Raw genomic sequence first — 15,569 nt, forward strand, 5'->3', positions numbered from 1 at the left:
CTGTCTCTCTTTCTCTGTCTCTCTATCCCTCTCTCCCTCTCTCTCTCTCTCTACACAATATATCAGTCACTCATTTTCTGAATAAGAAAAGAACTTCTCTCTCTCTCTCTTGTTTGGATTTGCAGGCAGTATGTGCACTCGGCGGGCTCCCGGATCACATGAACGAAAAACGTGAGTTTGTTGTTGCAGCTTCTCTCCAGCCGAGTTTTCGGTCCTTTTTGTTTCTGCCGCTGAGTTTGTGCTGTCGTTGATGTCAGGCGAGGCCGGCAGCGGCACGGAAAGCGACGCCTCTCCAGATCTCCAGAACCAGGAGAACGAGCCCAGCCAGGAGGACACGGAAGACGTGGATTCGACGCTGCAGGACCTGAAGCCCCAGAAGGCCGCCTCCTCCTCCTCCTCGGGCAGCCATCACGGGAGCCACAAGAAGAGGAAGAACAAAAACAGACACAGGTACACGATGAAGATTGAAGACGCGGTGTGATCGCTTACTGCCGCATCTCTGACTGCTGTCGATTCACTTCCACTTTCCAGATTTCTTGATTGAGAAGCTGAGGTTGTTCGTAGCCGATCGGTACGTTTGTTTACACGGCGCTGTAGTAAAACCTGTTTACATGCAGCAGTTCAGATTGAGCTCGAGTCATTCAGGAAGCTTCATTATGATTCAGATCTCCCTTTAAGGGACCGGTCTGAATGTTACTCTGTCAATGTATTAGGAGCTCATTTCCTGCAAGTTCAGTCTGACTTTTAATTAAGATAATTAATTTTGGAACTAGGAAGAGAGCTACGTGTAATAGTCAGGCAGTAGTCACTCAGCAGGTAGGCTCCTGTCAGTGTCGTGAATGAGACAGTGAATCTCAGTAGCTCCTGATAGTTCAGTGAGCACCTTGTACGATATCTCACTGACAGTGGTGTGCGAGTGTTTGAATTGTGTTTGATTTTCAGTAAAAGTGCGAGGTAAATTGATTCTGTTTGTATCTAAATGAACTCTGCATCCTGCTGTCACTGCAGGGTTTGTTACGGTTGGTTTCTGTAATCTAACATGATGTTTCTTGACTTCTAATGAACCATAGAATAAGTCAGTGGTTCAATGCTTTGTGCTTGTGACGTCTAAAATTAAACACTGCCTACTTTTATTATTACGACCTCTCGTCAGACCTTAAAGCCTTTTGAGCCTTTGAACATGAGCAGTTCAGTTTTATTTCCATTTAAAGGACTTTTAGAGACCCGAAGAGCTCAAAATGAAAGTAAACCGTAGTGGTTCAAATATAAGACGACCCTAATTATATATAATACATTAAAATACTAGTTCAATATAATATCTGGAAAAACTAAATACGATATTCTTTACCTTTAAACCTCGAGACTCTTTGAGGATCCAACGCGTGGAGAAACTTTTGTAAAAGCACTGATCGTTTTTGAAGTCTTGTAAGAGTTAACGAACTTTGACCTTTTGTTTTCCAAAGAAGATGTTTTCAGGTGTCCTTTTCCTCCTTTAATGTCTCCGTGTTGCCCACCTGTTTAACGTCAACCTGTTTCCCCCCACACGTTAACACAGCAGGCGCTCCTCTCTGCAGTTTCAGGGTAGACGTAGGGCTTTAGACCCAGGTTGGTGGACTAACAGCTGCTGCTTTCTTTCTTCCTTCCCTTCATGCTGCCCCCCTCCCTCCCACCCCCCCAGTCCTTCTGCCATGTTTGATTATGACTTTGAGTAAGTCTGAATTTTACTTCCTGCTCCTGTGGTGTTTGCATCCTGCCGCCTGTGAAACCCTCATCCTCCACTTTTCCACCGTTCCGTCCCCTCCTCCCTGTCTGCTTCTGTTGAGCTAGAGTTTGAGTGTAAGCCTGCTCGTTGTTCAACCACGCTGCATGTCCAACACTTCATTCTTTAACTCTCGAATGCACATCAGCACCCCGCACTCTGACCTCTCTTTAGATGTTCCCGCTTGTTTCTGGGGTGTTTTTGATTTCTTTCCGACCCTGGATTCATTTCATGTGTGCGTCGCCGTTTCCAGCAATTCAAAAACAAACATTGCTGGTCTTGTCAGAGGCTGCGTTGGCTTCGGGTTCGCACACAAACAAGAACAAGCACATGTTCATTTAGTGTTCTTGTTATGAGCTTGTTGTTCAGGCTTGTTAATGATACGTTAGTTGTGCCGCTTTTTGTTCCTGTAATTCCCACCAAAGTCAGGTTTGTGATCCGTTGATGTCTGACGAAGCTTCTTTTTGTTTTTGTTGCAGATTTGACATGAAGGTCAACAAGAAACCGAGAGCTGTAAGTTGAGTTCATTTGTTTTATTTATCTGAAAATACAACTAAGCATTGTGTTTGTTGGTAATTAAACCGGCTATTATTTTCTTAATTGAAAATGGTCATTATAATTTATTCAGACACATCGAAGAAACAAAGAAAAGCATCAAATTCTCACATTTTAGAAGCTGGAAACAGAAACGATTTGCCATTTTTGCTTGTAAATGAGTCACTACTCAACAATTAGTCAGGTATCAAATTGCTGATTTATTTTTCGGTCCCTTCAGGAGCTTCTGATCTCAATAATTAACACAAATTCAACCAAACACTCTGAATTCTGCTTAAATTTGTCACAGCAGTCCCTCGAAAATGTTGAACCATACGTCACCAAACTACAATTTCATTCTCACTCACAAGTTGCCTTCTTCGATATGTAATTAATTATATAAAAAAGTATTCACAACTTTTGCAACAGTTTCATTGAAAATAAAAATGCTTAAAAACATTAAGAAACACAGCTGTGAAATGAGGCATTTTAAGACACAACAATCCCCAAAAAAAGGCTGTGAAATCCTAAATGTGACTGATGGTTGCTCCTCTGACTGCAGTCGCTGTCTTTACTTCAGTGACTTTTATTTAATTCTTGTCCTCTGTCTCTTCCTGCAGGATTATTCAACTTAACAGACTGGAAGACCCGAACACACACGAGGATACACATAGAGAAACACAAGATTTCTGGACTTTGTGAACTTTTTATGCCTTTTTTGTTTTTTTTTTAGTCTTCATATTTCAGCCTGTACTGTGTGTATTGCTTGAAACATTCCCACGCCACCTACCTTTGGTCAGGGTTAAGACTTAACCTACCAATACAGTAGAAATATGGTGTTGCATGTTACTCTCGGCCCTCAAGAGGCCCCACCTCCAGTAACACACCATCTTGTATAGTGTTAAAAAAAAAAAAGATTGTATTTATTATGTAGTTAATTTCCTTGTTTCCCATTGTAAGACATTTGTTTGCTTTTTGTTAAGCGTCACATATTCATATAAACTCCTGAATACCCGAATTCTTTTATTACATGGTTTGTTTTTCAAAAAAAATTAAAAAAATACCAGTAAAGTGAATATGTTTTTGATATTTATTAAAATCTTTTAGCGACGGCAGCACTTTGCATCGCTCATCACAGCACTTAAAGGATTGTTGGATGTTGTGAACTGGCTGTTGAGTCTTGTGTGAATGTGCCAGAGAAACATTGAAATTGACCAATTATTAGATGGAGTTCCCACAGACACACACGCTCCATAAACTACATTATGGAAGAGTCCAAATATTATCAGTGTTTACTTTACTATTACAGAGAATAGCCAGCGGATTCTCTTCTGACAGCTCTCAGTTTGTTTTATTAAAATAGTTACTTAAGTAAACAGGCGACTCGGAGCACGAGCCGATGACAGCACCGCTACACAACGCTGTCTGGCTTTTGTCAGTCGTAAACTTGAATATCTGTTTTTTTTTTTTTTTTTTAAACAAATAGAAGATTTAAACACTTTGAAAGTTGTTTCTTTTATACTGTATACTGTCAATAAACCTTACAACTTTTAACACAAGTTTTAATCTAAATGTCAACTTGCAGTATCCCAAATGTTCACTAGGCAGCGCCAAAACACACTGAAAGTAATGACCTTATTTTACACTACATGTTTGTGACAGCTGTTGTTTTAACATGAAATTATACCTTAATTAATATTGGTAACAGCTGTGTTTAAGCTATTATTTCATGTGAAAAAGGCTGCTGTAGAAACGGGACTATAATTAGGTTTTTTTTTTAATTTAATGTATGTGAACAATTTAAAATTGTTCTATTTATAGAAATTGGAAGTTTTTTATCAGTGAGCACAAACAATACAATAATGATAATGGAACTGTAATTACAGCACATGAAAAGATGCAGTGCAATGCTTTTTTACAGAAGATAAAGGCATAGAACGACCCGCATAAGTGTAGAAACGTGAAAAACAGAAATAAAAGTGGTAGTAAATAATCACTACTGTCGGTAAGGTAAGGTATAAGCTTTAGGTTTTTCTCATATAACAGCGAGGAGGTCACTGATGTCGTTTTTTTAACAGGTGCTTAGTGAGAGAAGTTGAAGCAAATTTTCCATCTTTGGAGCATTATTTAGCCCCTCTCTCGGCATTAGGTCATCTAGTTTTCATATGATATTCAGCTACAGCCTCTGAAAGAGTGCAGAGTGGAAGCGGTAAAGATAATGAGGTGGCCAATCAGATTTCAGGGGTGGGGAAGCATATTTCCCAAAATGTCAAACTATTTCTTTCAGGTTGTCTTGGTGAGCCATTCCTCTATCCTCCTCCTCCTTTTTTGGGGATTAAAACCTGCATATTTTAAAAGCTCCTTCACCTCAAAGTAACTCAAAACTGGAAGTATTTGAATTTTGCAATGAGTTGCACATTAGTCACAACTCCATCACCACATGGGGGGATGGAGACCGGCGCCCCGAGGAACCAGAGCTGCTGACAAACACACATGATGGAGAGACTGACTGGGAAGAGTCCATCCCAGGAATGCGCTCCTCGGTTTGATGCTGCTCCACCAACGCTCCATCCCAGAGTCACATTTCATCTTGGTATGAATGACACGATGACTTGTGTACTGCTCTATTTCTCCAGCAGGCACTTAGCATTATGGTCCACCACTTTGGTTCAGACTGAAATATCCCAGGAGGATGAATCCTAATGATGTTGGAGATCTCACACATTGAGGATAACTTCTATAAGTTTGCTTCAGGGGCAGTTATGTGATTGATTTTTAGTGAAATATCTCAATCGTTAGGATGGATTGCCATGAGCTGTGGTACAGGTATTCGTGGTCCCAGGAGGATGAATCATACTGACTTTGGTGATCTGCTGATGAAAGTTTTCACTCATTACTTTTCAACATCTGCCGGAGAGATTAGCAAATAAGTGTTGTACAGACATGCATGGTCACGAGATTCTCTGACTTCTCATTCAGGGTCACGATCTAAATGTGTTAAGAGAACTGGATACAGCGTTGGAGGTACATGAAGCCATAAAGCCTCTTCCCACTGTAAAGAAATAACCCAGATGAATGCATAAATAAAAAATTATCCACTGTTATACAGCAGCTTCTTTCACAATATGACCTTATGGGGAAAAGTGTGCATCATGTGACGGACAACGTTGCTGTAATTACACAGTTGGGCCACTATGTCAAATTGACTCTTTCTGGGAGCTTGGTCACTATTAGGCCTTTTCCACCGGTACGTGTACCTATTTTTAAACCATTGAGCATTTCTACCAAACATAAATTGGTTCTGAAGTGGAAAAGTTGGTTCCCAGCTGGAACCAAATAATTTTCCTTGGGAACCAAAGTTGGCGTGTAATATTCTCTACAGGTCGTTGTGCATTGTGCCCAAAAGTGGTGAAAACGCGGGCTGATTTGCCGGTTGCAAGAATCTTAAAAGGAGCTAATTTGGTATAAAACACTATATGAGGTTGATAGATTAATAATTAGTCTCAGCCATCCTTTGTGTTAATTGCAAATAAGCAAATGTAAGCATTCTAACATGCTCAACTAAGACCGGTTTGTAGTAATTAGACCTGCTAAACATCAAAGTGTATCATTGTGAGCATGTTAGCATGCTGATATTTGCTTGTAACTTCACAGGAGCCGCTAGCATGGTTGTATTTTAGCCTTTTCACGACTTCATTGCTCTAAGATGGAGATATAGTTGAGTTGTTCATGCTTCCCCCTCCTCACTTCATAAGCAGGCCTCACTTGGGGCCTCCACTTCTTTACCTGTTTGTGATTCATAGCTAATGACAGTGCATTGAGCATTAACACAGGTTTGGAGACATACTGCACATTTTTCTCCCAGCAGCTTTATTTCCTCATCTCCTCCCATGTCTACTTCAGCCACCCAGCACATAGACACTGCAGAGGCTGTGGTTTGAGACCGGGTTACATGTCAACCCATGACTCACTCACAAGTCACATTCAGACTGCTCAACATCACCTACTACGTAATCCGATCTGGCTGGAAACTCACATTCACACCAGAATACATTCCACACGTTTAAGGTCGGGGTGTGTGAGTAATGAGGCATGAATGTACAATGTGTGTTTCACCACCTAGCAGCAAATCTTTGTTTCATTTCCTGTCACTTTGGGAAATTATCTGGAAAGAACTGACCAAAAGTCAAACTTTAATTGAGCTTTTTTGGAGCCGAGCAAGATTCCTGAAGTTGAATTCAAACGTGTGGTGTTCAAGTCATTCTTGTATTTCTGTTCCAGATTAGCAATTTAGAACAAATAAGGAAAATGCAAACTCTAGTCTAGTGGCTTAAGAGAATTTTCTTTGCTGCCAAATGCTCTTGAGTTTGACTCTTAACATGCAAATGTGGTCCAAAAGTCGATGTCTCTGCTGGGAAGCTCCTTGATCTAAATAAATGATCATGTTATGTTGTTTGAAAACCAGCGTGTGTGTTTAGTCCTACTATGAAGAGACAGCAGCTTTGAATAATGATTCCTTTGACAGAAAGCGAACTACTGCAAACAACTTCACTTCAACCCTGCTGACCTTTTCCTGGAAATGGAGCTTTTTTAATCTGCTGTGTTGTCTGTCAAGTCTTGTTTTTACAACTCCCTGATGAATTAAGGCCACTTGGAGTAAAACAAGAGGTGGGAAGTCAATAATTTGTTACTGTACTTCAGAAATAGTAGTTTTTTCAGGTATCTGTACTTTTTTTTCTTTTGTGATGCTCACTGCAAAAACACCCCTTCTAGATACAAGCCAAATATTCTTTAATATAATCAAATGCTCTTTTGGGTAAGCTAGAAATCTTAAAACTAGCATGAAAATGTAGCCACTGAAAGACTGTAAAGGCCTTAAAAGTAGAAAAAAAGCCAAGAATTTAAGCAAGTTGTGCTTATTACAAGCAATGAAACCTCAGTTATTTAAAACAGACTTTCTGTAAATTAAGTTATTTTAGTGTCTTTACTGAGTCGATTTTAAGAAGAAATCTTACAAGAAGACACAATTTCTTCAAACTGCATATTAAAAAATAAGTGACTTTGTCTTAAATAAAGCCACCAGAAACATTCTTATTTTTATTTTTAAATATTAAACTAAACAGCTTCTTCATTTCCAACACTGGGACAAGACGACTTTCTCTTAAACTGAGAAGTTGTGCAAGTTTTCTTACTCTTAAAATATGGAAAATAATCTTGTTCCTCTGTTGGGATATTATGTAAACCATTGTTCAAATCAATATTAGCTTTAATATCTTATTAAAAACAACATATATTTTTATTAAAACCAGATTACTAATGCAAAACATGCTCAACAAGATTATTTGTCTTTTTGGGCTAAAAAATAAAACTAATTTCCCAGAAACAAGGAAAACAAATGCAGAATATTACAGATGATAAACCACAGACATCCCTGTCAACAGTTTTCATTGTCTTCTACCAAAGAAATAGCCCCCATTTTTCTGAAAGAGATGCTGCTGTTTCATTTTAACATTTTTAAAAACCATTATGTTGGTATAGAGGCAGAAAGAGAGGATGGAGATCTGAAAACCACGGAAATGATGTGCCTGGCTGGAGGGGTAAGTGACTTATGTTGCTTTTTGTAATTCAGAATAGTCCTCATCATTCAAAAAGTCACAGCCGGTTAAACCCAACGAACAGAGTGCACTGAGCTGGCAAATGCTTCAATGTGAATTCCTGTTGATAGCACACATATCTAAAAAGGACCTTAGATGACTTTAAGAAGTATTCAGCACAAACACTGTAGAAGCCGTAGGGTCTTGTGCGAGGCGTAGCCCCCTTTTTCCTTCTTCCGCGGTCTGTCAGTCAGAGTAATGTCAACTAATTACTTTAACAGCCTCCACCAGCGGGATCCAGCTGAGTTTGAGTCCCCCGGCCCCCTCAGAGGCTGAGCGGGATGACGTGAAATCTTAAATATTCACTGAGGCGCTTCGACCCCCAATCCTTCCTCCTCCTTCCTCTTCCTCCTCCTCCTCCTCCTCCTGGGACCAAACAAGACTGTTCTCCTTCATCCCCGCAAACAAGGTCAAAAATATTTCAGGAAGAGTCATGGGAAAAGCTCAAACAAATAACAGCACCACACAGACCTTTTTTTTTTTTAATTTTTCATCTGGAGTTGATCTTGTGATAAGATTTTAAGAGGGTTTAAAGAACAGGCCTGTTGCAGCAAGTCAACTTTTAACACTCGGCAGTAAATGATGATCAAAAGCAGGAAGTCACAGGAATGTATATCACTTCTTGACAGATACAGTTCTCAGTTTATGAGGGAATACCAGAGGCCTGGAGTGAGAAGAGCGCTCATATATTCACATTAGCACCTGTCAGGGTCAACGCTGTATATTTAGTCTTTTTCATATCATTGTTAAACATCAAATATAGGCTGTTGTACTATTTCCCACAAGAACGCCCCTTTATTTCTGTCTAATTTAGATATTTTCTTGACACTTAGGTATAAAGAGCAGGTTTAAGGTATTTTAGTTAACATCAAGACTGTAGAAAAAGTACCAAATGCTATAAATCACATTTATGGAAATCGTTAAACTGTCCATCATCTTGTCAGCTGTTTTTTTTTTGTTCCCTCCTCCTGACATGGACAACCAGCCTGGCACAGCCTCCATATAAACACAATCAGAGCAGATCAGTACAGAAGTTCTGAACTGTAAATATTTATGTGGATTATGTAAGTAATAGTAAGGGAAAGTCTGCATGGGACTCCCCGCAGAAAACCATCTTTGGGAAATGGGGTAAGGGTTTTACAGAGGAACCTTTTCCCTGAATTTTAAAAGACAGTTTCAGGACTGTTTAAAAAGATTAAATGGTTGTCAGCTAAAAGGAATATTTAGTTTAAGATTCTTGATGCACCTCATGAGAGGAATTAAGAGGCTTTGTAATATTTTTCTTAGTGAGACAAGAAAACAAATCAAGAAATATGACTTTAAACACTCCAGTTAAAGAGAAACCTTTGATACACAATAATAATAAATGTGACATTGACATTTCTGATTGCAGAGCAGTGGTTCAAAAACATTTTAGCTTTGTGACCACTTCAACAAAATGGTTCTGTTTGAAGGCTTTTTGCTCTCGGGATGACACATTGGTTGGTCCATGACTGATCCAGACTGAAATACATACAATAAACAACTGTTGCATGTATTGCCATGAGAGTTCAGGCATCCAAAGGTTCCCAGTCGATATATCCTAATGACTTGGTGATCATCTGACTTGTCCTCTTGTACCATAATGAGGTTGACATTTGTAGTTTTGAGTGAAACTTCTCTTAACTGATGTCGGCCGTTCGTTAAGGCATAAGAGAGGCGGGGAACTGCACGCTCAGGGCGTTATGAGCTTCTTTTTAGTGCACTAATTTAGTGCAGAGCTCACTTTAACAGACACAGTCAGCCAGAAGCTCTGGTCTTTAGGCCCCGTTGAGAGCTCTTTGCTGTCTCTCTTGTTTCTGTTTGAAAGTGATTGAGTATTCTGGGCATAAACCCTGAGTGAACATAGATCCTCCTTAGTACCTGCATCAGGGCAGATTTTAAATGTCATTCGTGCAAGAGGTTTCCTTGCCTACCAATTACCTGCCTGCAGGCTTAGTTTTGTTATTAATTCATTTCTATTGAAACCCTTTAGTATCCATTTATTTATAGTTAGAGGCTTTTTTTTCATTCTGAAAGTACTTGTAAGATGTGTTTGTCTTCTGTTATGCGGTTGTGAACTGGTTCTCAGGCTCCTTTTCCCCCTCAGCTGAGATTCTGTAAAGTCAGTATGCTAAACTGATGGATGTGGCCTCTGAATTGAGAACGTGGTAAACCTTATACCTGCTTCAGCATAAAAGCATTGTTACTGTGAGCTTGTTAGCATGCTGGTGTTAGCATCTAGTTTAAAGCACCGCTGTGTGTAAATACAGCCTCACGCTGCCACTAACATGGCTCTTATTAGAGCCTCAAAAGGCCTGAACTCACTACAAAAAAAAAACACAACTGTGTGCAGCAGTGAACCAATGAGTGCTGTAGACCAGAGATTTTATTTCCTCTGCAAACCACCTGAAAGGTCTATATGCTAACTAACACCTACTGTGTATTAAGTTCAGTTCATGTAGGCAAATACGCGGTTTATTATTGAATTAATACACCATCCTTTCTTTTATGACTTTTTTTATTGCATGTACACCAGTAAAGATTGTTTTTAAGCTGAAAAGACAACAAAATATAAGTATAAACTGTTCATTTTCAGCAAATATGTTTACATACACTAAGCAGTGGAAGACGATGACGGACAGCTTTTATAAATTTGAATATTTAAAAAGAAGAAATGTTTGCCAAGCAAAGGTCATAACATTCAAATTTTTGGTTCTATCTAGCAGTCAAGAAAAAAACATTATAAAATGGTGCATTTCCACCTTTTTACGAATAAACAGTTTAAGTAAAATGTATCTTTTTTTTAATATCTTATTTAGTCTTTGATGTGCAAAACATATAAAATAAAGAAAAACAGTCGTACACATACATCACAGGACATTTCTGCAGAATTTTTACATACATTTCAATGTGCTGAAAGCTGATGAGAGTTGTAAATACTGAGCTTTGTATCAGCTTTACACTGTGAGTGAATTAATAATATTGCAGTGTTCATGTGCAAGGCTGAGGTTTTAGAAGTTTCTCTGCTGGTGTCAGCAGTGCTGCAGGTGTAGTGTAGCGGTAGTCAGTCGTCGTTGTTGCAGTCTGTACACAGAATCTGGTCGCGGTCGGGGAAGAACCCGGAGCCCACCAGCGACACGGAGCAGCGCGAACACTTAAAGCACGGCTGGTGCCACTGCCGGTCCTCAAAAGAAACATACTTCCCATCTCCAAACCCTGTGAGACACAAATACAACACATGAGCAACTAATGAAGGAATGTTTTACGAGGGGTGGAAAATAGAGTTTAATAACAGCCTTGCAACATTGCGGAAATGACATAAATGAATTCAAGATAACATCAGTATTTGGCAGTAAACCATAAGAAAACACTGCCAGTTCATAGCTGTGGTCAAAAGCATCTAATTCAAGTTCTCATTTAACTCTGGCATGTAAAGTTTCTTTGCCAACACCACAAAGAGGTGAGATAAAGATAATAGTCCTTGTTGTATTGCTGCATTATCTTAAATGTTCTGACTCACTTAACCATGTGTTGAGTTTTTATGTGATTATATAATCTTTTTAAATTCTCCAGGTGTAAGTTTTTACACTCCTGATGAAAACTAGTTCAGTCTGTGGTTTGTTTTTTTCAGGATGCTTGTTTTTGTGTTGCCAGGCTGAAGCTCATCTACACACAATGTCTTTAAAGTGGCGACAAGCGATATGATTATGAGAACAATTTATCAGATGGCACTTCCCCACAGTACATTACCAGACACAGTTAGAGACTAACTGATGGACATAGTGGAACATTTAGCAGCTAAGAAGCCAGATATTTCCCTCAGGAGTTGGTGGAGACCAAAAACTGAGCTACAACAGAGTGAATATTGGACTATTATGAATATTTATCAGGTGGCCAGAAACATGACTATAAATGAATGAATAATAGTGTTGTTCTGTAACTGTTGGATGTTTAAATAAATAACTATTTGCTTACAAGTTTTCTATATTAACTTAATAGGTTTTTATGTCAGTGTTGTGCATCTACTGCCCCCAAGTGTTATTGCAAGGTTAAAGTTAATTAAATCAAAACCTATATTTGATATAATTTATGGTCATCATTTTAGCATTAATATCAGTAATTACCTCTCTGTGTAGTAGTTTTGATTGTAAGTGGCAGTGTCCGCCATTCCCCAGTGGAATTGAAAGTGCTTCACACACACTCGTATTCATATTCACATACACAGGAAACATTGTGGTGTGTAATCCAGGATTACACTTTGTAATTCTATCTCATTGATATCAGCCTCACTGTTTGTTGTATTTACTATATTAAGTTACTGCCAGTTCAAATAGAACATGTTCTATTGCTGCTTGTCCACATCAAAAGCATTCAACATGGCGTGGCTTTTATTGTGAAGAGATTTCTTTGGACAATAGGAAGAAACTTTGCCACACAAAGGGAGGATATATGCAAACAAACCACACAGTAAGAATCAGAGCCAATATTTAAACCCTGAGTCACCTTTACTGCACCTGTTTGTTGAAGATAATTGTTTTGGCATTTTACGGATAGTAGATAGTCGAGACAGACAGGAATCCTTGGGAGAACATTTGAGATGATAAACGACAAAGAATTGATAGATATTGTGCCACAACCTCTTGTGTTAACCAACCAACAACAACTCTTGGTACAGTCCACTGACCTGTGATGGCCGTGTTGCAGCCGGCACACTTTTTGGCATACAGGCTGCTGAAACACTTGACACAGTACGGACTTTCTCCCTGCGAGGTGAAGGGTTGGCCGGCCAGAGGAGCTTTGCAGCCGGTGCAGAGAAAACACTCCTTGTGCCACACCTCGTCCTTGTAGGTCACCCCTCCTTTAGTCAGAGCCTGTGGGACACAAACACAGACTGTATCAGTAAAATGTGTCCACCTGGAAGCATTTTGGTACAGAGTTGTTGCTGCTGTGATGTCTCTGTTGGCTTTTCCTTTTGTGTTTGAGTTTCATTAGGTCATACTGCTCGTGCTTTCTGCCCAGTTCTTTTTGTAGATTTAAATCCCATATTTATCCTATTATCTGACACCTGGATGTTTAAAAAAAGATGATAAACGTTATCCACTTGGACAAGGCTGAATTGAAATTCAAACCAGGCACTGAGACATATTGAAGTACATGTATATGGACTACCAACCAAAATACTGTAAATGAGCTCACAAACACTTAAAAAGTTTAAAAAGGAAAAAGTCTTTATATTGAATTTATGATGTCAGATCAATGTTAGTCTGTCATCTGAAGAAAAAAAGCCCTTTATTGTCATTGTTAACTGACTTGTAATTCATTGCTTGGCTAATACACTTTATTTTGTATATTTTTTTTTATTCAATTGATATTATGTTTTATATTTTCTACAGTAAAACAAACTGTTTCTATGATTAGCACTTTTAAAATGTATTTAGTGCTTAAACAATTAGTTGATTATACAATAAGTTGATCGTTTTTATCTACAGACGCTGGTGCGTCGCCTGCCATGTTTGCCAGAACAGACAAACCACACCACTGGCTCTAGACGGGGGCATTTTTTTAAGCGACGATGTAGTTGCGACACTACTAGATGCCACTAAATCCTATAAACTGGACCTTTTTTTATGTCATTTAACAAGAAAAAAACTAAAATTTTCTGGTTCTTCTTACTCAAATGTGAGGATTTGCTGCTTTTTTAAATGTTTTTAGTGAAAATATTTGGGTGTTTGGTTCTGATGGTTGGATAAACAAGACATTTAGAGAGGTAACCTTGGGCTCTGGATTTAGAAAGTTCTCAACAGATCAATCAATAATGAGAATAAAATGTTTAAAGAGTTAATTAATGGTCAACATCGACCATCAGGCTGCATGTGAGGCCTGGTTCACCTTTTTGCAGTGGCTGCACTGAGGAGCAAACCTGCCCTCGTAGCACGGCACACAGTAGTAGTTGTTTTTGTCGGGGATGAAGGCTTCAGCACCGATCGGCTTCTCACAGCCGTGACACACGAAACAGTCCTCGTGCCACGAGGAGCCGCCGTACTCCAACATCTTCGATCCTGTCAGAGAGAAACAGAAACAGTGGAAGAGAGAGACAGAAATTGAGATGTTTGTGATTGTTTGTTGATACCTTCCTGACATTTGCAAAACCTGTGTGTCACTTCGGGCACTCCTTTGATGTCTGCCTTACTGTGCTGTAACTATGTGCTGGAAAGAAATCCGATTCACATGAACACCGAGAAGACCAAAAGTGATTCAGTGTGACGGCTAAACCTGTTCTTACACAGCCCTCCTGCACCGTACAATTACATCAGCTTATCTTGCATCAAACAATCTGACAAGCTGCTACAAAGCAATGCTCTAGCTGCACAGCATCCTAACACTGATTTATGAGTTTAGCCATTTCAAGTGGGTCTTTGTCTACTCCCATATATGTAAACGTTTGCTAAGAAACACACACTTCACTTCAGATGTTTATAAAAGTTAGGAGCCAGTTATGCTTATGAAATTGGACGTCTTTAATCACTGGCCTTGTTTTACGACTTTTGGGGCCTGAAATGCAGCCCAAAGGCATGACGGTGTTTTGAACTTGAACTTGGCTGCACTTTATAAAAAAAAAAAAAACAGGGGTGAGGGCAGCAGCTTTTAAAAGCATTCCAAGCTGAACAGAAACTGAAGAAAATGACTGCTCAGTTCAGAAAAGAACTGGTGAGTTATAATATCCCACACTACCCACAGGCCCGGGTAATTTTCAGTCATCCGACACCACCACTTGTGTCGTCACAGCGCTCAGAGCTAAAAAACCCTGCTGGGAGATATTTTCAGCAGAGCAAGGAAACAATCATTCTGTCACATCTAAGCTGTCACGCCCCACAAAAACTCATTAGCCTCTTTATCCCTGCAAAGACAGGGTGTGAACTTTCAGACTATTTGAGAGATTACACAATAATCTGTCCCCAAGGAGGTTTGTGAACTTGGTGTTTGGGGGTGAAAAAGTGACACAGGCAGTCTTTATTGTCACTACCTGGCATGACTATCTTGTCGCAGGCCACGCACTTGGAGGAAAACTCGTTGCAGTAGCAGTCGCTGCACACCAGCGCGTTGGCCTGGCTGGTGAAGGGCTCGTCGGCCAGAGATCGGTCGCAGCGGAAACAGCGAAAACAGTTCTCGTGGTAATGTCTATCCTCATAGAAGAGCTCCTGCAGGAAGAGGGGAGATTGTTAAACCAGTCAAAATGGTACTATGCTTATAAAATGTAATCATTTTTCACAGGGAGATTTAGGCTCATGTCAATGCCTTGTTTGCCAAATTAAGACCTCAGGGTAAGAGACATGCAACAATAAAACTAACAGCAGGAAGCCAAGGAAGTGCACAGAAGTCCTCCACAATATGAAAATAATTTCAAATTTAATCAAGTGTAATCATACACATCTGGCAGACATGAATAAAAAAATGAATTATGTTGTTTGGGATTCTAATTGAGATGTTTTAAAGTATTAAAGACATGTTAAGAGTAGAGAGAGTTGTAGTTGATTTAAAGCTGCTCCAGAAAAAAGCTAAATATTGAAGTCACTTTTGAAAGAAGAAATAAAAAATTTTTT

The 15,569-nt window shown here is 39.4% G+C and overlaps 2 protein-coding genes across 3 annotated transcripts in view; one reads left to right on the forward strand and one right to left on the reverse strand.

The window, feature by feature from the left end:
• Positions 1-125: 125 nt before the first annotated feature.
• Positions 126-3,369, forward strand: meaf6 (MYST/Esa1-associated factor 6; the record flags this gene model as incomplete). 2 transcript variants are annotated; one of them, XM_035681694.1, is given in 5 exon segments in its annotated part: positions 126-171; positions 258-450; positions 1,679-1,708; positions 2,239-2,272; positions 2,914-3,369. In XM_035681694.1, coding segments are annotated over 5 exon segments (318 nt in total), but the record flags the coding sequence as incomplete, so codon positions are not given.
• Positions 3,370-10,474: 7,105 nt separating this feature from the next.
• fhl3b (four and a half LIM domains 3b) overlaps positions 10,475-15,569 on the reverse strand; it is a 19,748-nt gene continuing 14,653 nt past the window's right edge. Inside the window, exons 3-6 of the mRNA XM_035682044.1 lie at positions 14,993-15,167; positions 13,858-14,027; positions 12,653-12,839; positions 10,475-11,184 (exon numbers count right to left, since the gene is read on the reverse strand). Of these exons, the coding sequence (XP_035537937.1) occupies positions 11,033-11,184; positions 12,653-12,839; positions 13,858-14,027; positions 14,993-15,167 (684 nt within the window). The 3' untranslated portion in view covers positions 10,475-11,032. The remainder of the gene's footprint in view (positions 11,185-12,652; positions 12,840-13,857; positions 14,028-14,992; positions 15,168-15,569) is intronic.

Source organism: Morone saxatilis, unplaced genomic scaffold (assembly GCF_004916995.1).
Source record: "Morone saxatilis isolate NCDOM2014 unplaced genomic scaffold, NCSU_SB_2.0 Contig9, whole genome shotgun sequence".
In the NCBI taxonomy this organism is placed as follows: domain Eukaryota; kingdom Metazoa; phylum Chordata; class Actinopteri; family Moronidae; genus Morone; species Morone saxatilis.